The sequence below is a fragment of the Eulemur rufifrons genome, chromosome 16, assembly GCF_041146395.1.
Source record: "Eulemur rufifrons isolate Redbay chromosome 16, OSU_ERuf_1, whole genome shotgun sequence".
NCBI classification, from domain to species: domain Eukaryota; kingdom Metazoa; phylum Chordata; class Mammalia; order Primates; family Lemuridae; genus Eulemur; species Eulemur rufifrons.
Genome location: NC_090998.1, coordinates 53597299 through 53619147, shown reverse-complemented (window position 1 = coordinate 53619147; position 21849 = coordinate 53597299). Strand labels below are relative to the sequence as shown.

Genomic DNA, 21849 nt, shown 5'->3' with positions numbered 1-21849 from the left:
AAATTTAGATATTTTATTAAGGCATTTTTATATAAACATTTTTACACCAATACAATATGAATATAAAATTTTAAAGCATGCAATAAACAAGATTTTTAAATGTCTTGCTAATCATAATGGCCTCATATTACCCTTAGTGAATATAAGCCCATGTTTCAAATAGTTTTCTTAAGGTTTTTGAAGTTTTGGGGCCAAATCTTGTCAAATCTGCTTACATCATCATTTTCATCTCATTAATTTGTACCAGAAATAACAAATGTTGGCTCTCATTTTTTTTTTTGTCTTTCACTAGTACTTTCATTATTAGTATTAGCTATGAACCATGACTTCTTAGGAATCTTTTTAAGACACTTGGGCATTTTGTGAAGGTTAGCCTAGTTAAGGCTATAAAATATAGTCTGTAAGTGTATGTGTCTATAAACTGCCATGTATCATAATACACTGCGAGTGAAGTGTATTATATGCCTCTGTGAGGGAATCACCTTAGAATCCTCTGAATTTTGGAACTTCCTGTCTTCTCTCAGAATTGCCCACGTACCAAAGGAGGGGATTACTGGGCAGCTGAAGACATTAATGATTCAAAACCCCTCACCTTCATGGATCTCTTCCACAATTTGTTTGAGATCACCCTTTCCTTCCACTTCACTGTCCCCTCTGTCACACATCCTCTCGCATAGGGTGGAGTTGGAGTGACAGTGGGCATCTTTTTGGATCTAAGTGGAATTTGAATGAGGAATACATTTAGTTTGGGTTTAGTGGGAAATATTTACATATAAGTTATTGTTAGCCATCTTGGTATAGGAATAGTTTCCAGGAACATTTTTACTGCCACTGTGCCAACTCTCACAGCTTCTATGATACAAAGATACAAGGCCAGAGGTCATATTGTGATCTGAATGTGTCCAACCATACTAGGCACTAGAAGTATGTGCATAGTGGAGGAGAAACAAAGTTTAAAATGTTTGGCGCCAGATACTATTCTGTAGAAAATCAGTTTAATCATGAGACATGAAAAATTGTAAGTGGAAGATTTGGTTCTCATTAATGCCTAGTCAAAATGGAATTCTCTGCTGGAAGGAATACACTAAATAATGAGGCATATACAACTATCAACTCATCATACTTTTCTTCTCTTTGTGAGAAAGACATGAACTTGAAATTCCTGTTTCCTTTCTTCTTTAAATAACTGTTTACTTTCATACCTTATTTTGTATTCGTATTTTAAGTTCTTTTTCTTTAAGAAAGCCTCCAAAATATAGGAGTATCAGGCCCCACAAAACCTAGATTCATGTCTGTCTCATACCTTTGTGACACAAAACCATTTGACATGTGAACTGAGCGAGGATATGAATGTCAGTCCATATGTTAAATGTTCATTAAGCTTAATTTTTTTAATTTTTAAACAAAAAAATATAAAAATATGCAATCTAATATCTTTCTATATCCCAGTGAATAGATTTGTGTACCCTACTTCAGAGACAATTGGTTAAACCAATTATTTTGCTATGGCGACATAAGAAATACTTATTCTGAGCTCAAAAAAGTGGTGAATCACACCTTCTACTTCTCCTCTTTATCAGTCAATCCCATATATCACGCACCATACTTCCTGTTACCAAATTCTGTTAGGTTGAACCATATGAGATTGCAGTTTTTATAGGTCAAAAATGGTCTAACACTTGCAAATCCAGAGGTTTACTCTAATATATCATTTAGGATGCATTCAGCTCCAAGTAAGAAAAAGGCTCAAATTGACATAAATAATAGGGAAACTTACTGTGAGGATATCAGTGAACTCACAAAATTAACTAAACAGCTTGAGAACCAAGCTTGAAAAATAGGCAGAAACCAAAGGTGGCAAAATAGAGTCAAGATTGTGCCACAGAGGTCAACTGCTTAGAAAGCTACTACTAGTATGTCATGTCGCCGGACACTTGATGTCACTCTACTGTGATCCACTGCTAATGGTTACTCACTGCCAGACTGCTGCATCTTTGACAGCTGCAGCCACCTTGTACAACTCTGAGTTTGGTTCCTTTGTACTGTCGCTTAAGATTCAAAGTCAGAGGCTGCACATTAAGCCTATATCACATGCTCATGCACATACTACCGGGGTGATCAGTTACTGGCCAAAAAAAAGTTCATCTCAAATACACATAAAGAAAATACTGGATAACAATACATCTAGGGCCGGCGTGGTGGCTCACACCTGCAACCCCAGCACTTTGTGTGGCTGAGTGAGGTAGGAGGATAATTTCAGGCCAGGAGTCAAGACTAGCCTAAACAATATCCAGTCCCTACAAAAAAATTAAAAATTAGCTGGGTATGGTGGCATGCACCTATAGTCCCAGCTACTTGGGAGGCTGAGGCAGGAGGATAGCTTGAGCCCAGGCGTTCAAGGCTGCGGCGAGCCATTGCACTCTAGCCTGGGTGACAGAGCAAGATCCTGTCTCAAAAAAAAAGGGAAAAAAAAATCCAAATGTTAGTATTGGTTTTGGGCAGTATGACTATGTGTATTTTATTTTCTTATTTATTTACATATTTCTGTGTTTTCAATGTTGTTACAACACATGTTTATTGACTTTGTAATAAAAAATATTTTAACTTTAATTTTAAAAATAGAAAAGCACAGACTTAAGATTTTATTATGCATCATAGCCGTACATTTGGACTCAAAATGGGGTTTGGGATTTAGAAACTTGTAATCATAATGAGTCACACACCTGATTAACAAAATAAAAACACCTGAAGGCTACACTGTAGTTTGCCAGAAGCTACTTTTTAGCACTTATATGAAAATGTGTTTGAAAAATAAACAGTTCTCGTCATGGCTTTAAAGTGTATGGTTTGTTATAACTGGTCTTATTTTGTGCTTTGTAAAATGTATTTGTCTTTGTGTTTTTAATGATTTGTTTCTGAAGCGTCTCCTCATTCAAAGCCAAGAAATGTTTCACCTCAAGAGCCATTATGGAGCATGGGTTCTGACCAACAAGCGATCGCATCCCCTACTCCATCCCATTTTCATGGACCCTACCAAAATGAAGCTAATCTTGCCACTCACTCCTGTTTCTATATGCTGTCTTTCTTCCAAGAAACCCTAAACCTCAATTACAGGGAGGCAGGAATGGAAATTCCTGGGGTGCAGTTAAAAACTCTCTCTGCCCTAGGCTCCAACGGTATTAAGACTGGCTTTGGAAGCAAGCAGGCCTGAAGAAAAGAACATAGGTGATGATGATGACTGATGCTGACGATGATAAACCCTTATATCACACTTATTGTACTGTAAACTCCTTGAGGTCAGGGGACACATTTTGTTCATCTTTATATACCCATAGCATCTGGAAGAATGCCTTATTCGTATGAAGTATTTAATGAATGTCAACTGAATTGAATTGTTGAAAAACATCAATAGGCCAGGCACAGTGGCTCAGGCCTGTAATCCCAGCACTTTGGGAGGCTGAGGCGGGACAATCGCCAGATGTTCAAGACCAGCCTGAGCAATATGGCAGGACTCTTTCTTTACAACAAATAGAAAAATTAGCCAGGCATAGTGGTACCTGCCTGTAGTCCCAGCTACTGGGGAGGCTGAGGCAGGAGGATTGCTTGAGCCTAGGAGTTCAAGACAGCAGTGAGCTGTGATGACACCACTGCGCTCTAGCCTGGACAACAGAGTGAGACCCTGTCTCAAAAAAAAAAAAAAGCATCAACAAATTTCAGAGCTAAAAAGAACCTATGAATCCAAAATACATATATATATAATATACATATATATATTTTTTTTTACAGAAGAAGAAACTGAATCCTAAACAGATCTGTGGCAGAGCAATATTGATCCCACCACACAAATAGTTGAATAAACAGGTAAAAGCAATTGGAACTGAGATCTGGATATTTATTAGGTTGTGTTGAAAAAACAGAAAGGAGTAATAAGGAATAATGCAAGTTGTTGAAAAGCCTGGGTTCACTTAGTCTATGATGAATTTAAAAAAAAATTCTCAAATACATTGTATTCTGCTATTATTATCCTGACCCAGACCCTCATCACCATAATCACCCACAAAGATAACCTAATCCAACGTGTTAATTTTACAGTGGAGGAAAGTGACTTGTTCCACATCTTAGCAAGGATTTTGTTCCCTCTTTATGAGCCATTTTCAAGTTTTTCCTAAAGTTGGAGTAGAATTCTAATCGATTGGCCATCACATGCCTTCCCTTTCCCAGCCTCCTTTGCAGTGAGGGCAGCCTCGTGACTTGGTTCTCTCCAATACAAGCTAGCTGTAATGCTGCTTGTAGCATATGGGACATTTTTGCTTTCATAATAAACAGGATAGATATCAGCTTTATTCCCTCTTCTTTTTTCTGTCTTGAATGTAAACTTGATAACTAATGGAGTTATGGCAGCCATATTGCAACCATGAGGCAATAAACATGTAATATGCTAAAGATGGTGAAATGAAAGTAACCTGTGCTACGTTCTGTTCTGGAGAACTGTTGAATAATCTCAGACATTATTAAAAGTATAGTTAAATATGTCATTCAAAAATTAAAGGTAACATCCAAAATCCAGAGACATAATATATAGCCTTTATATCAGTGAGAAAAAAGGTAGAGTGGTGGAAATTTTTTGCTAACTTAACAGGAATCAGGAAAGGAGAAAAGAAAGAAAAATAGAAAACACAAAATAAAATGTACATAAGGTGTCCAACTAAATTAGGACACAACAAATGCATATTGAATTAAATTCACCAATTAAAAGACAGAGATTATCAGAATCAATATGCTCTTGAAATTATATGACACATACCTAAACAAAGGTTCACAGAGCGTTAAAAATAAAGGGATGCAAAAAAGTGTAGCAAGCAAATAGCAGCCAAAATCAAGGTGGTATAGCTATATTAATATCAGATAAATGAGAATTTAAGGGGTAAAAATTATTAATAAAAATAAAGATAACAATGTATTTTCTTTAAAGAAATGTTGGCATGCATAAGAAAGTATAAGGTAAAAGAAAAGAAATTACTGTGTAGTGGCAACTGCTGTTAACGTGAGTATTTTCTTTTGAGTATATTCCTTTGTCTTTTCCCCACCCTCGACTGGAAATAACTACTTTTTTTATATTCCGTAGAAAATTAACATATTAATATATGATATTATAGAGAAATTTAGACAATGGTGAAAGCAAAAAGGGGAAAATAAAAATTATCCTTATACCTAGAAATAATCCTACTAACATGACACGTATATATTTTTAGATATTTTGATGCACATGTATACATACACATTTTGTTTTTTTTTTTTTTTTTTTGAGACAGAGTCTCACTCTGTTGCCCGGGCTAGAGTGAGTGCCGTGGCGTCAGTCTAGCTCACAGCAACCTCAAACTCCTGGGCTTAAGCGATCCTACTGTCTCAGCCTCCCGAGTAGCTGGGACTACAGGCATGTGCCACCATGCCCGGCTAATTTTTTGTATATATATATTTTAGCTGTCCATATAATTTCTTTCTATTTTTAGTAGAGACGGGGTCTCACTCTTGCTCAGGCTGGTCTCGAACTCCTGACCTCGAGCGATCCACCCGCCTCGGCCTCCCAGAGTGCTAGGATTACAGGCGTGAGCCACCGCGCCCGGCCCACATTTTGTTTTTAAAAAATGGCATTATAATATATGTTCCTTTTTCACCCAAGGAGGTAATGTAAATGTCTCTCTATATTAATAAATACTCCTTTATATCACTTTAGTGCCTATATATTATCCATTCTGTGATGTACCCTAATATTTCTGAGTGCATATTTTTATAAAGTTGAAATAATACTGTGTATCATTTTCCACCCTGCTTTTTTCACTTACTATAAAATAAGCAATTTTCATGTTGTTAAGATTTTTTTTCTAAAGATAAATTTGAATGATCAGATAATACTTTATGTCTGTGCATAATTTACTCAGCTATTTCTCCGTTGTTGAATATTTAGGCTGTTTACAATTTTTCACTTATGGATGCTATCTTAGTCTGTTTTCTACTGCTACAGCAGAATACCACAGACTGGGTCCAAGAGCATGATGCTGGCATCTGGTGAAGGTCATCCCATGGCAGAAGATATCACGTGGCCAGAGAGCATGATAAATAACCCATCCCAAGGAAACAACATTCATTCCTTCATCATAGAGCCCTCGTGACCTAAGCACCCCTCAAAGGCCCCACTTCCCAATACCATCACATTGGCAGTTAAATTTCAATGTGAGTTCTGGTGGGGACATTCAAACCACTGCAGATGCTACAACAATAATTATTTTTCAGAATAGCTTTTTAATGAGACTTGAGTCCCCTAGATTTCCCTCAAAATTATTTTAAATACAAAGAAGCCACTAGCAAAGCATTAATTGAATGTCTAATTAGTAATTAATATTTATATAATTAGCATATTTGCCCTGGGTAAGTCAAATTTATGATTTAATAATGTTGAACTTAATGTGCTGATTATAATCTTTATAGTATAGCTAGTCTTGTTAGGAAATCTATGCAGATAGGGCATTTGTTTAGGTTTTATAAGGCTTGAGCAGCTTATTGCAATTTTTACTTTGCTTCTTGATATTTCATGGGTCAAATCTGTGTGTGTGTGTGTGTGTGTGTGTGTGTGTGCCCACGCATGTTTTCCTGCTAAGTCCTTGGTAATACAATCTCCCAATCACAGCTTCAATTTTCCCTGAATCTCTATTTCCTTTAGTCATAAAGACCAGCCGGGCTGGTGGGAGTCGTGTGGCACCACGGCTGGTGGGGGAGAAGTTCTGTTGCCTGAGGCTGTAAATGTTCCAGGAATCCAGGGAGCATGCCAAACACACAGTTATATGGAAAGCTGAACCGAGTGAGCTGGAGAAGAGAATCCTGGATCTTCAGACTGAGGGCAAGGGGCAGAGGCAGATACTGGAAGTTAGAAAGTTGTACTAGGAACTCAAAAGCCAGAGATGTGACAGTGGAGAAAAAAGATTTGGTGAAGAGTCCAGAGTCTGGGACTGCCCAGACAGTACCTGGTTGGAAGTAGTAACTGGCGGCTCTACTGTGCTTACCTCCATATGGCACAAGAAGGTGTGTTTGAAGAGTTGGGATAGAGCTCTCACCAACATGCCTCTCCTCATCCTTCCAACTTACCTCCTTCTTTGGGTTTGGCAGTATCACAGCTTCCCTATGTCAACTAATAGGCTCTTGTAAAAGTTTCACATTACTGCTACAGCAAATTACAACAAACCTAATGGCTTAAGCAACACACATTTACTGTCTTGTAGTCTGGAAGTCAGAAGTCTGAAATGGATCTCACTGGCCTAAAATCGAGGTATTGTCACGGCTGTGTTCCCCGCAGAGGCTTTAGAAGAGAAACTGTTTCCATGCCTTTTCCATAAAAGATCAGTCTTCAGACTTAACGAATGTCCAGAGGAAACGTTTGGCTGCATAATTACTTACACAAAGGCTCCCAACCCTGTACCACAGAAGTTTTGAAAACTAAGCAGCCCCAAGTAGGGCATATTCTACAAAGCCTACTTTGGACGTGGCCATAAAGCAGAATGGAGAAAAAGAATTGCCCATAGGATAAAACCTGGGGACATGAAGAGGAAGCGAAAGATCTTGGCTTCCCCCACTCGCCCACCCCCTGGGGTGCAGGAATAGCAACTGCCAAGTGGGATAATCTAGGAACTTCCAAGGAAGGGAGGCTTTGCAGTTACTGCTCTGTGGGATTTGATGATTGCCATGAACCAGAGGCTGCTGTGTGTTTCCCATTCTTCTCTTTTTCAAATAGATTTAAAAAAATAGTAGCTATTCTAGTCATGCCCTACAATTTATAAAAGGAAGATTGGAGACAGGTAACTTATCTTTTAGTTTATAGGCTACCAAACCATGAGGAATCACATATGGACATTATAAAGAGGACTAAAAATTAACCAGAGACTGTGAACTTGGAGCTGGATGCAGAAACTGGATGAAACTTTGGCAGTCTGCCCCCAGAGAAGAAATAAATGTGTGGAAAAAAGGGAACACATGGATATTTGGGTGGCTAGAAGGGTAGAATAAGCCAGAGACTATTAGTTGACTCTCAATCTCTCTTCTTTCTTAGGATTAATGGAAGTCTTTAACTTGTCACGTGGCTACTCAGAAAGACAATATATTCCCCAGCCTGGCTTGCAGCTAGATTATTCACGTAATTAAGTTCTGGGCAATGGGATCTGAGCAGAAGTGATGTTTGCAACTTCTGGGCTGCACCCCTAAAAGGAGCGGCATACCCCCTACTTCTTTTCCTTCTTGCTGTTCCAAATGTGATACCATATTGGGCCATCTGGGGCCATGAAGACCCAGGAGAGGGAGAATGGAGCAATAAGATAGAAGGAACTTGGGCCCCTGACACTATGGAATGCTATACCAAACTTCTACATAAAAGAGAAATATCTTTTCTCCTGTAAAGCTAGTATTATTTTAGGTCTCCCTTTAGGCGGCTGAATCGATATCTTAACTTTTACAAACATGTTGAGTTTGCAGTGCCTTTAAGAAAGTTCCCTTATGGTCCTCAAGGTACAAGGGTTAAAAAAAACAAGAAAGAAAGAAAAAGTTCCTTATGAAAAGTGTTAACCATGCACAAAAGTAGAAAGCAGAGTATAGTAACTTCATGTGTACTGACTTTCAGCTTCAGCAGTTCATCTAATTGTTCAGCTAGACCCTCACCCTCTCCCTCCACTGGAGTATTCTGAAACAAATCCCAAATATCATATCATTTCTTCTGCAAATATTTTAGTATGTGTCTCTAAAAGGCAAGGATTCTTTTTGAAAAAAAAACAAGAGCTTGAAATACTGTTAAGAAAAACAAATGTAGATATCTAGTAGATCTTTCTACTGCATATTTTTTAACATTCAGGAGAAAAGTCTGGACTGAAGATACTTCTTCAAAAGGCATGCTCACGTGAATGGTATTTAAGGCCTTGGCAGTAGATGAGATAGCCCAGGGAAGGGGGGCCCCTGAGTTGAAATCAGCAAAATTACATCCATGGAGATGAGCAAGAGTTTCCCAGGTAGAGCAGGATGTTGTGAAAGACAGGGTAAGGTACATGGGGTGGGAAGATTTGATGGACATTATTTCCACTGCCAAAAATTCATTTCTCACCTTGATTTTCTTTTATTTACTCTCAGCCCCAGCCTCATTCCCTAGGTACCAGTTGTTTGTTCGGGGTTGGTAGTATGTCTCAGTCACAGCTAATGAGACACAAGGAAATGTCTGCTGGGCCTTCTAGGAAAGCCCCTCACTTCTTCAGGAACTACTTGTATCTGCCTGGCTGGTGTGGTGTGATGGAATGTGCTGGAACTGCTGCAGCCATTTTGTTATCATGAGAGAATTCTAGAACCACTCAAGGGTCTTAACGCAGAGACTGAGGATGAGGCCAACACTGAGTGGACAGATAGAGAGAAACCTGATCCTTAGTGACATGGTTTGAGCTGCAGGTTCAAGCTTCTAAAGCTAGCCCTCACTCTGGACCTTCAAGTCACATGAGCCATGAGCCAACAATTTGCCTTTGTTGTTTAAATCATTTTAAGATGGATTTTCTGTCACTTGTAATACGAAGTGTTCTGGCCGATAGAGTAGGCCATGAGGTCAACATTTTTGAAGACCTTGAGGAAGCCCAGTGCTGGTCATCTCAGGGTATTTTTTTAGCATGGGTGGGTGATATGTTTATACAAGAAAAATAACTAAATGACTAAATAACTTTAATATATTTCCTTGCTGCTCAGTAACAATGCACACATATTGCTTTTTAACAGATAGGAAGATTTCCTTCAAGCTTTCTCTAATGATTTATGTCTTCTACAGGTACTGACTGGTCTGTTGCTGGGGTAACAGTGACACTTAAAGATATGGGGAAAAAGGCCGGGCTCGGTGGCTCACACCTGTAATCCTAGCACTCTGGGAGGCCGAGGCGGGTGGATTGCTCAAGGTCAGGAGTTCGAGACCAGCCTGAGTAAGAGCGAGACCTCGTCTCTACTAAAAATGGAAAGAAATTATCTGGCCAACTAAAAATATATATAGAAAAAATTAGCCGGGCATGGTGGCGCATGCCTGTAGTCCCAGCTACTCGGGAGGCTGAGGCAGGAGGATCGCTTGAGCCCAGGAGTTTGAGGTTGCTGTGAGCTAGGCTATGCCATGGCACTCACTCTAGCCCAGGCAACAAAGTGAGACTCTGTCTCAAAAAAAAAAAAAAAAAAAAAAAGATATGGGGAAAAAAACATTTTCTCTAAAAGAGAGTGTCCTGGGTAGAGAAATGCAGTGAGTTGTGTATAAAATTTGCTTTGGCTAGGGAATAGACCTAATTATTCTCTGTAGAAGCACAGCACAGAAGTATTGCTCTAAGATTTACTTAATACACCCAACCAGGTGGACAAGAGGATGCAAAATTATATCTTTTTGAAACATATCCTTCAAAACAGAAGCACAATTGGTGTGACTAGTGCTGAGAGGGGATATTTCTTTGGCAAAATGTTGGGGCAAGGGAGGGTGTTTGGTATTAATGAAGGGCTAGAACAGATGGGCTGTACCATATCGGTGAGGGAAGACCTTGACCTTTGGAGGTGTGTTGAAGTCATGGAGCCATCATCACCTGGTTTCATTCTGCAGCACTAAGCAACAGGATGCTCAGTGGCAGACAAGGTGAGTCTGTGAAAGGATAATTACTAAATTCACTCCAAAATGATTTTCCTACAGATGGAAAGGGGAATCTCTCTCCCTTTTTATGCTCCATTTAGAAAAATGACAGCCATGAGGACTATTTGCCAGAAAAAGTAGTTATACTTTTTGACAAATGATTTGCCAGGGAAATTAGCTGAGGTCACATGTCTCTTATTAGGTAAATAGGAGACAGCACATGAATATTTCAAAAACGCAATTTACACCTATGTAAATTTAGCTCAGAGTACTATAGTTTATTAAAACTTCACGACAAGGGCCTACACAAGGACAGGTTTATTTGCATTTTGGTTCCAGGTACCTGGAAACCCAGCGTTTAAAGAAGCCAAAAGCGATTTATTATTTAATTACTAAGTAGTTATGAACATTTGCATTAGCAAATCAAGCGTCTTCTTTGGAATCTAAACCCTAGGGTAATAGAATTAGCAACTGTATTTGCCAGGAATGTTGGGGGCAGGGAAGGGTAAGCTCTCCTAGAAAAAGCTCTCCTAGAAAAATATCCCAGTGTTAGGAAGAACTTCTAGAGATGAGTACAGAGCCCGAAGGACACTAGAAACATTCACAGAAATTCTGTCAGAAATAATGTGGGCAGGACTCCAAGGTTTTTGGTTGACAAGGCAGATTAGATTTATTGTCACCATTGACAGGAGGAGAAGCTGAGAGTTTCCAGGGTTGGAGGACCTTGGTGTATCCTGAGAGACAGGTGCACAAATGAAGACTGCACTTGGCCTGAGTAGGAGTCACAATATCAGTATAGAAGTAGAACTAGCAGCCGAGTCACAAACCAGAGAGTTACAAGTGTTGGCCTCCTAGAGGACAAATGAATTGGTCAGCATAGAAGTGCCATTCCAGGTCTGAGGGGCAAGTTTTGTCAACAGTTTCTCTAGAACTGGAAGGAATTTTTCAGATGGTAGATTCTGGAAGTACCTGGCCAGGAACCTAAAGAATGTATTCAGGTAGTATCTACTCCTCACTCCTCACCCACCCCCAGCTTATTTATGAAGAAGACCAAGATATCTGGCTTTACTATGACTATGAGACCTCAAAGATGTCGCTATTTGAAATTACCCCTCACTGCTATCGGGCCCGAATTTCTGGACCACCTTCAGGCACTCTGTTTCCCTGAGGGTAAGGACTGTGGGTTTTAAAAAAAAATCTTTTCAGCTCTGATTCTCCCTAATACAGTGCCTGGCCCATAGTAGATGCTTAATCCATATTTGAAAGTAAATGAATGACTCATTAAACCAGATCTGTGGGAAGCCAATAATTTGGTGAGGGTTAGAAGGGTAATTTTCTTATACATTCATTTACCTCTCTCTTTATAATTATTATTATATTTCCTTCCACAAGGGATTTGTAAAAGCTTACAATAATACATATAATCAGATAAAAAGTATAAACAATAAATAAAGCCAGGAGCTTAATAAATATACATTAGGCAAAAGCAAGTCCGTAGAATGAAGTGAGATATACGAGCAATAGGGTCCCAGTAATAATTATTTAAGTCGAGCCAGAGATTTAGATTTGAGTTTTCTGCAGAAAAAAATTATGGCTGGCCGGGTGCGTGGTGGCTCACACCTGTAATCCCAGCACTTTGGGAGCCCAAGGTGGGAGGATTGCTTGAGCCTAGGAGTTCGAGACTACCCTGGGCAATGCAGTGAGACCCTGTCTCCACAAAAAATTTTGAAAATTAGCCAGATGTGGTAGTGTGCATCTGTAGTCCCAGCTACTCAAGCAACTGAGGAAGGAGGATGGCTTGAGCCTCAGGAGTTTGAGGTTGCAGTGAATTGTGATGACATCATGGTACTCTAGCCTGAGAGACAGAGCAAGACCCTCTCTCAAAAAAAAAAAAAAAAAATTGAAGGCTAATCATGATTTTCTTGACAATGAAGGCAAAACATTCTAGTTTCTCAACCTTTATTGGAACTTGACTCTAAAAGAAATTTCTAGTATTTGGTTTTATATCTGGGACATGGAGGGATGTGGTGAACAGTGTCCTCAATGATATTTTTGCAGCAAATCCAACAGAGCTTTGCTAAAGCTTTGTCTTGTGGTGTGAAACCTGCAGAATGACCTGTGGCCCAACTTACTGAGAGCAATTTTATCAGAATCCAAGGAAATATGGCTCGAGACTGAAACTTTCTACAATTTTAAGTACATCAAAGACTACATCTAGAAAATCCAGAGGAGTGCAAGTCCTTCCAACAATTCTCCACTGAGATCACCTCTCTGAACCAGACCTTTGATAAGGGTTGGGAGCAGATCAATGGAGTTTATATTCTCTACCACAGTCTGAAGGGTAGTTGTTCTGCATTGTTGCTTTAGGGTAGAACCATATATTTTAGTTAACAAATGGGGTTTTATGAAAAGTAAGGCATATAACTAAAAGCTTCTTTAGGATATATGGAGGACAAGCCCTCTGTTCCCGTTCTCTATTGCTGCCTAGGAAACCACCCCAAAACCTTATAGCTTAAAATGACAATGGTCATTATTATTACCTCTCATAGTTATGGGGGTTGACTGGGCTCAGCTAGGCAGTTCTTGCTCAGCTTGCTCATTCACACGTCTATTGCCAGGCTGGGAAGTCTCAATCAGCTGCGGGCTGAAATAGCTGGGCTCCTTGGGCAACTCTGTCTCTATGTAGTCTTTGCATGTGGTCTGTCCAGTAGCCTGGCTTTAGGATAGCTGAACTTCTTACAAGGTGGCTCAGGACCCTAAAGGCATATGTCTAAGAGAGAGTAAGAGGGAGAGAGAGAGAGAACCAGGTGGAAGTCATATAACATTTTATGACCTATCCTTAGAAGTCATGCCCTGTCACTTAAACTACATTCTGTTCATTGAAGCTTGCACAAATCTCTGCCCAGGTTCAAATCTCCAACACATGGACCCCAAGTGTTGATGGTTAAGTGGTGGAATTCGGAAGAGCAAGTAGGACTAGAAATATTGTTGCAGCCATTTTTGTAAAATACAATCTGCCATACCCTCCTGATTTCACAGGTACACCGAGGGAGTACATGTAACCAAGGCAGAATCATTTTTAAGGGCCTATTCTGGGCCTTCAATAAATGAACAAATTCGAGTTCCCCAAGTTTTTTTGTTCTAGAGCATGAATGAGGTGACTTAGCATAGGAGCTTTTCAAAGAAGCTTTTACCAATCACTCATGATAGATATAGAAAAAGCCACATAATGCTCCCATGAAAAGCCCAGTTTTGAGCCACATTAAAGCCATTCCTAGTTCATGCCTCTAGCATGGGGGAATGAACCTAGGGTCATCCAATGGTTTTTATCATTCAAAGAGTGATTAAAAAGAAAGTGTGGGGACATGGGTGAATCCTGAGGACAGTATGCTAAGCAATATAAGCCAGTCACAAAAGGATGAATACCATATGACTTCACTCATAAAACAACCAAAGTGTCAAAATTATAGAAACAGATAATCATAGAAACAGAAAGTAGAAAGGTAGTTACCAAGGGCTGGAGAGAGGGGGGAGAGGAAGGGGGAATTAGTGTCTAATGGGTACAGAGTTTCAGTATTGCAAGATGAAAACATTCTAGAGATCTGTTGCACAACAACATGAATGTATTTAACACTACTGAACTGTACACTTAAGAATGATTAGGATGGTAAATTTAATGTTATGTGTTTTTTACCATTAATAAAACAGAAAAAGAAAGTGTGGGAGATAGGTCAAACCACAGACCTGCTTCAGGCCCCTCAATTTGGTTATCTGGTTTACCAGGAGACAGATTTGTAAGAATGCAGATAGTGCCTCTTGCTAAGATGTTAAGATGAAGCTTTTGTATAAGAACCGATAATTAGGAGTTAATACTGTGCTCAGGCAGCTTAACCTAGAGTCATTCTTGTGCAGGGTTAAAGGCAGAGGAGAAGTAAGTTAAAAACGAACAGGAAAAACCAGCTCTATAATTCATTTAGTTAAAGTTATGCCCATTTAATTCCAAGAAGAATATGAGGCAACTAACAATAAATTATTCTTGATAATTTTTTCCATTATGTAACAGTGGAGTACCTGAACTTGCAACTCTATTGACTCTTACATAAAATACTGACCCAGAAATCCTCAATCTGACATATTTTAAGAAAGAAATAGACATAATGTTTAAATGGAGTATTTAACAAGCAAATGGGTCTGTATTTTGGAGGAAGTCATTTAGGAGAAGCTTTGAATAATTTTGATAGCAGAAAGTCTTCACCTGCTGCTTTATGTCTGGGTGGCAACCAGTGAAGACCTTAGGAACTGCACATTTCAATGTAATCTTAGGATGGTGATAGCAGGAAGAAAAAGAGGCCTCCCAGTTGTCAGCTGACAGCTGTGCTTTTTTGTGCTTACCCTAGATAATTATGTTTCCAGATCTACCTTCATCATTGGCTCCAGCAGTAAAATCCCAGGCCTCCCACAATGCTCATGAAATTGAATTTCAGGCATAAGGTTTAAATTTGAGGAGATCTGGCTGATCCTTCCATGTTCCTTTTACACACCACCATACCAATTCAAGTGACAATCAGAGGAGTATTTGACTAGAATTCTGAACTCTGAGGACTCTGACTCCACTGGCCTCACAGGTGACTGTCTTTACAGAGTGCACCTCATGCCCTTCTTCAGAGGGTCAGTGGAAAACGCACCCAAGGTAATGTAGGGAGATCAGGATCCTCGATTCTCAGGACCCCTGGAGTGGATATGGCAGACACTGTTCATGGCTTACCCAACAGTTCTTGCAAATAGAACCCTCGGTATTTTTTAAGATTTTATAGAAAGATAATACACATGCACCCAAAGCAGCAATCTTAAGTGGATAGCTTGATGAGCTATTGCATATGTACACAATTGTGTCATCACCACACAGATCAAGGTATAGAAAATTCCCATCACCTTGAAAGCGTCCCTCTTGCTTCTCAGTCTGTACTTGAACTCTATGGGAAGGTAATCATTATTCTAACTTCTGTCATCATGGATTAGTTTTGCCCATTCTCCAACTTTGTATAGGGGAAATCATAATGGTATGTATTCTTTTCTTTTTGACTCAAACAATGATTTATGTTAATAGTATATATTCTTTTAAATTTGGCTTCTTCCATTCAACTTAATATCTATGAGATTCATCCGTGTTGTTGCTTTTATCAGTAGATTGTTCTATTTAATTCCTGTGTAGTTTTCTGTCTTATGAATATACCACAATTAATTTAACTGTTTTCTGTTGATGGGCATTGGGTTGTTTCCATTTTGGCTATATGAATAAAGCTGTGATGAAACTGCTCTTACCTGCCTTATCTGTTTCACCTCAGGTTGAGGTCTGTCCCCAAGGTGTTAATTTCCTCTGTACTTTTGAGCTGTCCTGCACATGGGCTGAGGGAGCGCCTGTGGCTTCAGAAAAACCCAGAGCATAATAAGGGAGAGTTACAGGGCCACTCAGTGTGGGGCACTGGCAGTGAGCTTGGGAACTGTTTGACTTCAGCTAATATCAGAGGTGGACTGAGAGGATGTGCCAAACACCACCTTTTACATCCTATCTTTGGAGTGAGGGTTTTATCCTAGCATTATTAGACCTGTGAGTCCCCCAAAGCAGGGGCACTAAAAGGATCTATTGCAACCCTCTGTGACAGAACTGCTCACCGCTAACTATAATCCATGTTCTCTTCTTTCTGGATATTCAGCTGGTCCATGTTTCTCAGCCTCCCTTGCAGTTCGGTGTGGCCAATGACTGAGTCCCAATCAATGCAATATGAGCAAAAGAAATGTGCAGCGCTAGCAGGCCTGGTCCATACAATCCTCCTACGCATACTTCTCCACGTTCTCTTTCCCCTTCTGCTGGCTGAGTGTTAATTCCCAAGTGACCTTCATAACCACATGCTGAAGATGGCAGAACTTCTGCCAGCCTGGGTCCTTGAATGACTGTGTGGAACAGAGCATCCTCCCTCTCCCTCCTCCCACTTCTCCAGCCCTACCTCACCCACCTGGGACTGCCTCATTCTGAGAGTGAGAAATAAAATTCTATGGTGTTTGGGCCATAATACATTTTGGGATTAATTTCTTACAGCAGCTAGTCTACCTCAACACACCTATCATGACATCTTGCCATTCCCCAGGCCCAGAAATTAGGCCTCAAGTATCTCTGAACTACATTATTTATGAAAGACTTGAACTTTTATTTTTTTATTTTATTTTTACACTGGTAATCAATTTATGAAAACAGTTAACTAAAGCATCTGCAATGGTGACTTCAACCTCAACTCCTGGCTCAATGCTGATGGCAGTAATCTGCTTAATCTCAGAAGGACTGTGAGAGTCAATGAGGCGCTTGTGGATTCTCGTCTGGAAGTGGCCCCAAGTCTTAGAACCCTCACCACAGTGAGTTTTTCTTATAGTAATCCTCAAAGTCTTGGTAGGCATCCGAACTGGTCCTTTCACTTTGAGGTTCTTTTCCTTTGTGCCTCCAATCGAGTCTGCACACACTTTCTCCAGAGACTTCAAGTTGCGGCTGGTTAGGGTAATCCTAATTCGGTGAATCGCCACCGCTGGCTCCACGGGTGTTTTTCTGGTATCTTTAAAAGCCATGGCTGTGGAGCAGCTTCGTGACTTGTTGCTCGGCAAGACTGAACAGCGGTGAGTCAGGAGCAGAAGCGGGCAACCACGGCTCCACGGCACCTGCCACCGCGTCTTCCTCGAAAAGAAGGGAAATTTTAAAAGGATAATTATAAAATTAGTATGTGAACATGTAACAAAATTAAACAATACTGGAGAATCTTAAATCAAAGTAGAAGTCTCCTGTCTTCCTTTCCACCCCATTTCCAGCCCCACTTCCATTAGGCAACCACTTTTAACTATTTCTGTCTTTATTTCCCTAATTGTTATCTCTATGTAACCTCCTGTATTTCTAGTTTTATCAATGTTAAACAATATTTAGTGGCATCCAACTATGAAAGATGAGCAGTTACCAAAATTTTTTTTAACCTAGTGTCTTAATCCTTTTGGACTGCTATGACAGAATACCATATACTGCATGGTTTAAACAGCAAACATTTATTTCTTATAGTTCTGGAAGCTAAGAAGTCCGAGATCAAGGTGCCAGAAGATTTATTTGGTGTCTAGTGAGGGCCTGCTTCCTGGTTCATAGATAGTCATCTTCTCTCTGTGTCCTCACATGGTAGAAATAAGGTGAGAGAGTTTTTTGTGGTCGCTTTTACAAGGGGACTAGTCCCATTCATGAGGGCTTCACCCTATAATTACTGCCCAAAGGCTCCACCCCCTAATATTGAAGGTGAGGATTTCAACATATGAATTTTGGCAGAGACAAAAACAATCAGTCCATTGCACCTAGGAGAGTGAAAAAGAGTGTTAGGCAGAAAAAATAATGATGGTGGTAGAAGGATATCACACTCCGTAATGCTACAAAGGAGAAACAGCATGATGTGAACGAACAAAATTTGGAATCAAATTTGTGTGGAGTTTAGCTTCCACTACTTATTTGCGAGGACAGGAGGTTGTGAGATGAAATAATGCACCTGCAAGTGTTTTGCTATGGATTCACCCCTAGAAATATTTGCGGGGGTGCACGAGGGAACATGAGTGAGGGTGGGGAGGAAGATCAATATTTATCAAGCACCGCGTCTCCTCTAGAAACTGTGCTTTATAAACACTATCTCATGCCTTTCTGCAATGACCCAGGGAAGCTGGTTAGGGAAGATTAGGGAAATTTTATCACTTGCCCAAGGTTATAGAGTAACAAGATTCTCCACAAAGTCCATAGTCTTCACGCACCACAACACTGTATGGTGGATGCCAATTAATCTTACGTCTGCAAAAATGGGGATTAAATGTGTGAGGTACTTAAGGTCAAACTATGCTGAAGGGTCACCTGTGTGCAGCAAAGTGTCTTGCACATCTACTGCTAGAAAAAGATGAAAAAAGCAATTCCACCCGAGCCAGCACCTCTTGTTCCAGCCAATAGAGGGCAGTGAGAGACACGGAGTGCATTTGCTTTTAGAGCAAGGAAAGACTTGCCTAGAAACTATGCCAAAGTCAAATCTGAATTGTTGTTAACCATCAGCTATCAGTCACGAGAAGACTGTGGTCCTGTTGGCACAGTGTTCCTATACAGGGAAAAATAGCTCCTTTTCTTGTTCTCTGTACAATGTCCAAACTGATTCTTACGCTGATTCATGTTACTAAACAAATGACATCATCTAAAATCTATTACTGAGTGTTCTTCTTTAGTGAAAATCTCCTCCTGATTAAATGTTCCACCATGGAATTTTTTTGGATAGAAAAAAAATAGCAGAAACTCTTAACTTCTCAGTAGTGGCAATTCTCATGAATATTTAAATTGTATGAATAAATCATGGAGGGAGTTTGTCTTAGACTCGATGTGCTACCACAGGTCAAAATACAGGTATCGGCCGGACGCGGTGGCTACGCCAGTAATCCTAGCACTCTGGGAGGCAGAGGCGGGAGGATCACTCGAGGTCAGGAGTTCGAGACCAGCCTGAGCAAGAGCGAGACCCCATCTCTACTAAAAATAGAAAGAAATGATTTGGACAGCTAAAAATATATATAGGAAAAAAATTAGCCAGGCATGGTGGCACATGCCTGTAGTCCCAGCAACTCGGGAGGCTGAGGCAGAAGGATTGCTTAAGCCCAGGAGTTTGAGGTTGCTGTGAGCTAGGCTGATGTCAGAGCACTCACTCTAGCCAGGGCAAAAGAGTGAGACTCTGTCAAAAAAAAAAAAAAAAAAAAAAAGAAAGAAAGAAAAAAAAAAAAGATAGGTATCAGGTCTTCACACTTGGAAAAATCACTTTTTCCATTGCTGCTTGATCTTGGAATTTAGATAAATTTTGCTTTATTCCAAGTTCAGATGAGAGGGTAATGTGGAGAAGTGAGTATAAAGGGAAAGGGAAGATGAGAATATACCAAAACATCATTCTGAGCTTCTTAGCAGTAAACCTGCCAGGGTAGCAGTTGGGAACCTCATTTTAAACAGATATTAATTGCCAAAACAATAAGACATTTGACATATAAATGAATTTAATATTTAAAATAAATAATTTATTATTAATATGCACAGGGGCCACGTTTCACCAAAAGTCAACTGACAAAAGGCAGGTTAATAGGAGAAAAGGCATGCAAATTTATTACAGTGCATGAAGGAGGAAGACCACAGGGTGATTACCACAATCCCCCATGGGGAACAGAAGCTTATATCCCATTTGAGGTTATAGAAAGAATGGGAGCTTGGATTGTGGCAAAACAGTTTACGGGAAGGAGGAGAACAGGAGGCTTGGCTAGCAAAGGTGGTCTTGTTAGGTAGATGAAACTCACAGGTAGCAGCCCTCAAAGAGAAGAGAATGTGAAGGTTTCTTTCAGACCTTTCAGGGTGTCAGACTCTCAGTTAATCTGTCCTAGGTATGGACAAGGGAGGGCCTCATAAAAAGCTTGGCTGCATCAACACAGATTTTCTCAACAGAGGCAAATCTTCCCCACAAAAGACAGCTTTTTAGCTATTCTTGTATTTCCAACCCTCTGAATAGCGTCTTAAAATATGTCAAGGAAATATGTTTTGGGGTGAAATATTTTGGTTTCTTGCATATGCTTTTATCATTAAATAATAATAAGAGAAATAGTATTTATCAGAAATTTTCTTAGTTAAATACATAATTCTAATCACTTTCTCTGTATGTATTGCTAGACTCTTTCCTGATTGAGAGTCTTCACTGACCCCTCCCCCCCAGGGTTTGCATATTTAAGTGATAAGGAAAACCCCCATCTATTACCTGGCACATCAGCCACCTGAGACCCCCACCCCTCACGGAAGACCCTCATCAACATAATACTTATCTATTACCTGGCGCATCAACATAATGCTAAGCCTATTACCTGGCACATTAGCCACCTGAGACCCCACCCCTCGGACCACCCCAACTTAATAAAAGTGGGAAAAATCAGGTAGACGGGGCTCAGAATTTGGTGGCGAGATCCCTCTGAGCCCACTGGCGAATAAACAAACCTTGATTCTCTGACTCTCCATGTGCCGCTTGGTTTGTCCTTGGAACCACCCGCTGTAACACTTGATGTAACAAAGTAGCAAAGGGTAATGCTAGTCTTCAAATATTCAGAATTTATTTGGTGTAAGTGATGGGAAAAAAAGTTGCTCTTTTAGGCAAAACTCATCAGTAGGCTGTATCGAATTGAGAGGTGGATAACAGACGAGTCTCTGTGTCAGACACTTGGTCTACTTCAGCTCTACTACTGACCAGCTATGTGACCATAGGTAAGTTACTTAGCCTGTCTGTGCCTTAGCTACCTCATCTGAAAAGTGGTTATTTCAATTAAATGCCCAATTCATAGTGTGGCTTTGCTTAGAATATGGTAAGCACTCAGTAAATACTGAAGTTTTCTTTTTTTTAAGTGTCAGAAAAATAATTTTTGAATAAATGCCTAATAAATGTTAGCTGCCCTCATCATTATCTTGGGCCATAACTTCCGCAGAGACTAGTTACTTTCTTTTTCTTTCTTTTCTTTTCTTTTCTTTTCTTTCTTTTTCTTTTTCTCTTCTTTTTTTTTTTTTTTTTGAGACACAGTCTCGAGCTCTCACCCAGGCTAGAGTTCAGTGGAGTCATCATAGCTCATTGCAACCTCAAACTTCTGACCTTGAGGGATCCTCCTGCCTTGGCCTCTCAGAGCGCTAGGATTACAGTCGTGAGCCACCATGCCCGACCTAGATAGAGATAGTTATAATCGTGAATTTGGGATTTTCACTTTTCTCTGAGGTTAAGGTTTTGTTCAGAATAACTCTTGAGAGTTTTTCAATCTTTTCTCTTATTCAAAATTTTGGTTGGGGGGAAAGCAGTTTCTCACTGAAAAGAAGAAGTGAATCTTTGTGGCTTACATGAAAAAATTGTAATCTTTAAACCTGGCCAGATTCTGAAACATGGTTCAACTGACAAATCGAAACATTCTCTTTTAGTGACCAAAATTATAAAAGGCTCTGTGAAGATGAGATAAATCCTGGAAATAAGAGATGCTGTTTCTCTTGGCCAAAAGACACTCCAAGATCTGTTGGGAGTTTAGGAGCTTATCTCTAGTGATGTGAAACAATCTCACAGGGAATGAGTCCCTCAAGAAAAACA

At 39.9% G+C, this 21849-nt stretch overlaps 1 protein-coding gene across 1 annotated transcript; it reads right to left on the bottom strand.

Moving 5' to 3' along the window:
* Positions 1-16879: 16879 nt before the first annotated feature.
* LOC138397311 (small ribosomal subunit protein uS10-like) lies at positions 16880-17283 on the bottom strand. The gene has a single exon (XM_069491247.1). It carries the CDS (start codon positions 17279-17281, stop codon positions 16880-16882), a length of 402 nt encoding a protein of 133 aa, XP_069347348.1. The 5' UTR covers positions 17282-17283.
* Positions 17284-21849: the final 4566 nt, after the last annotated feature.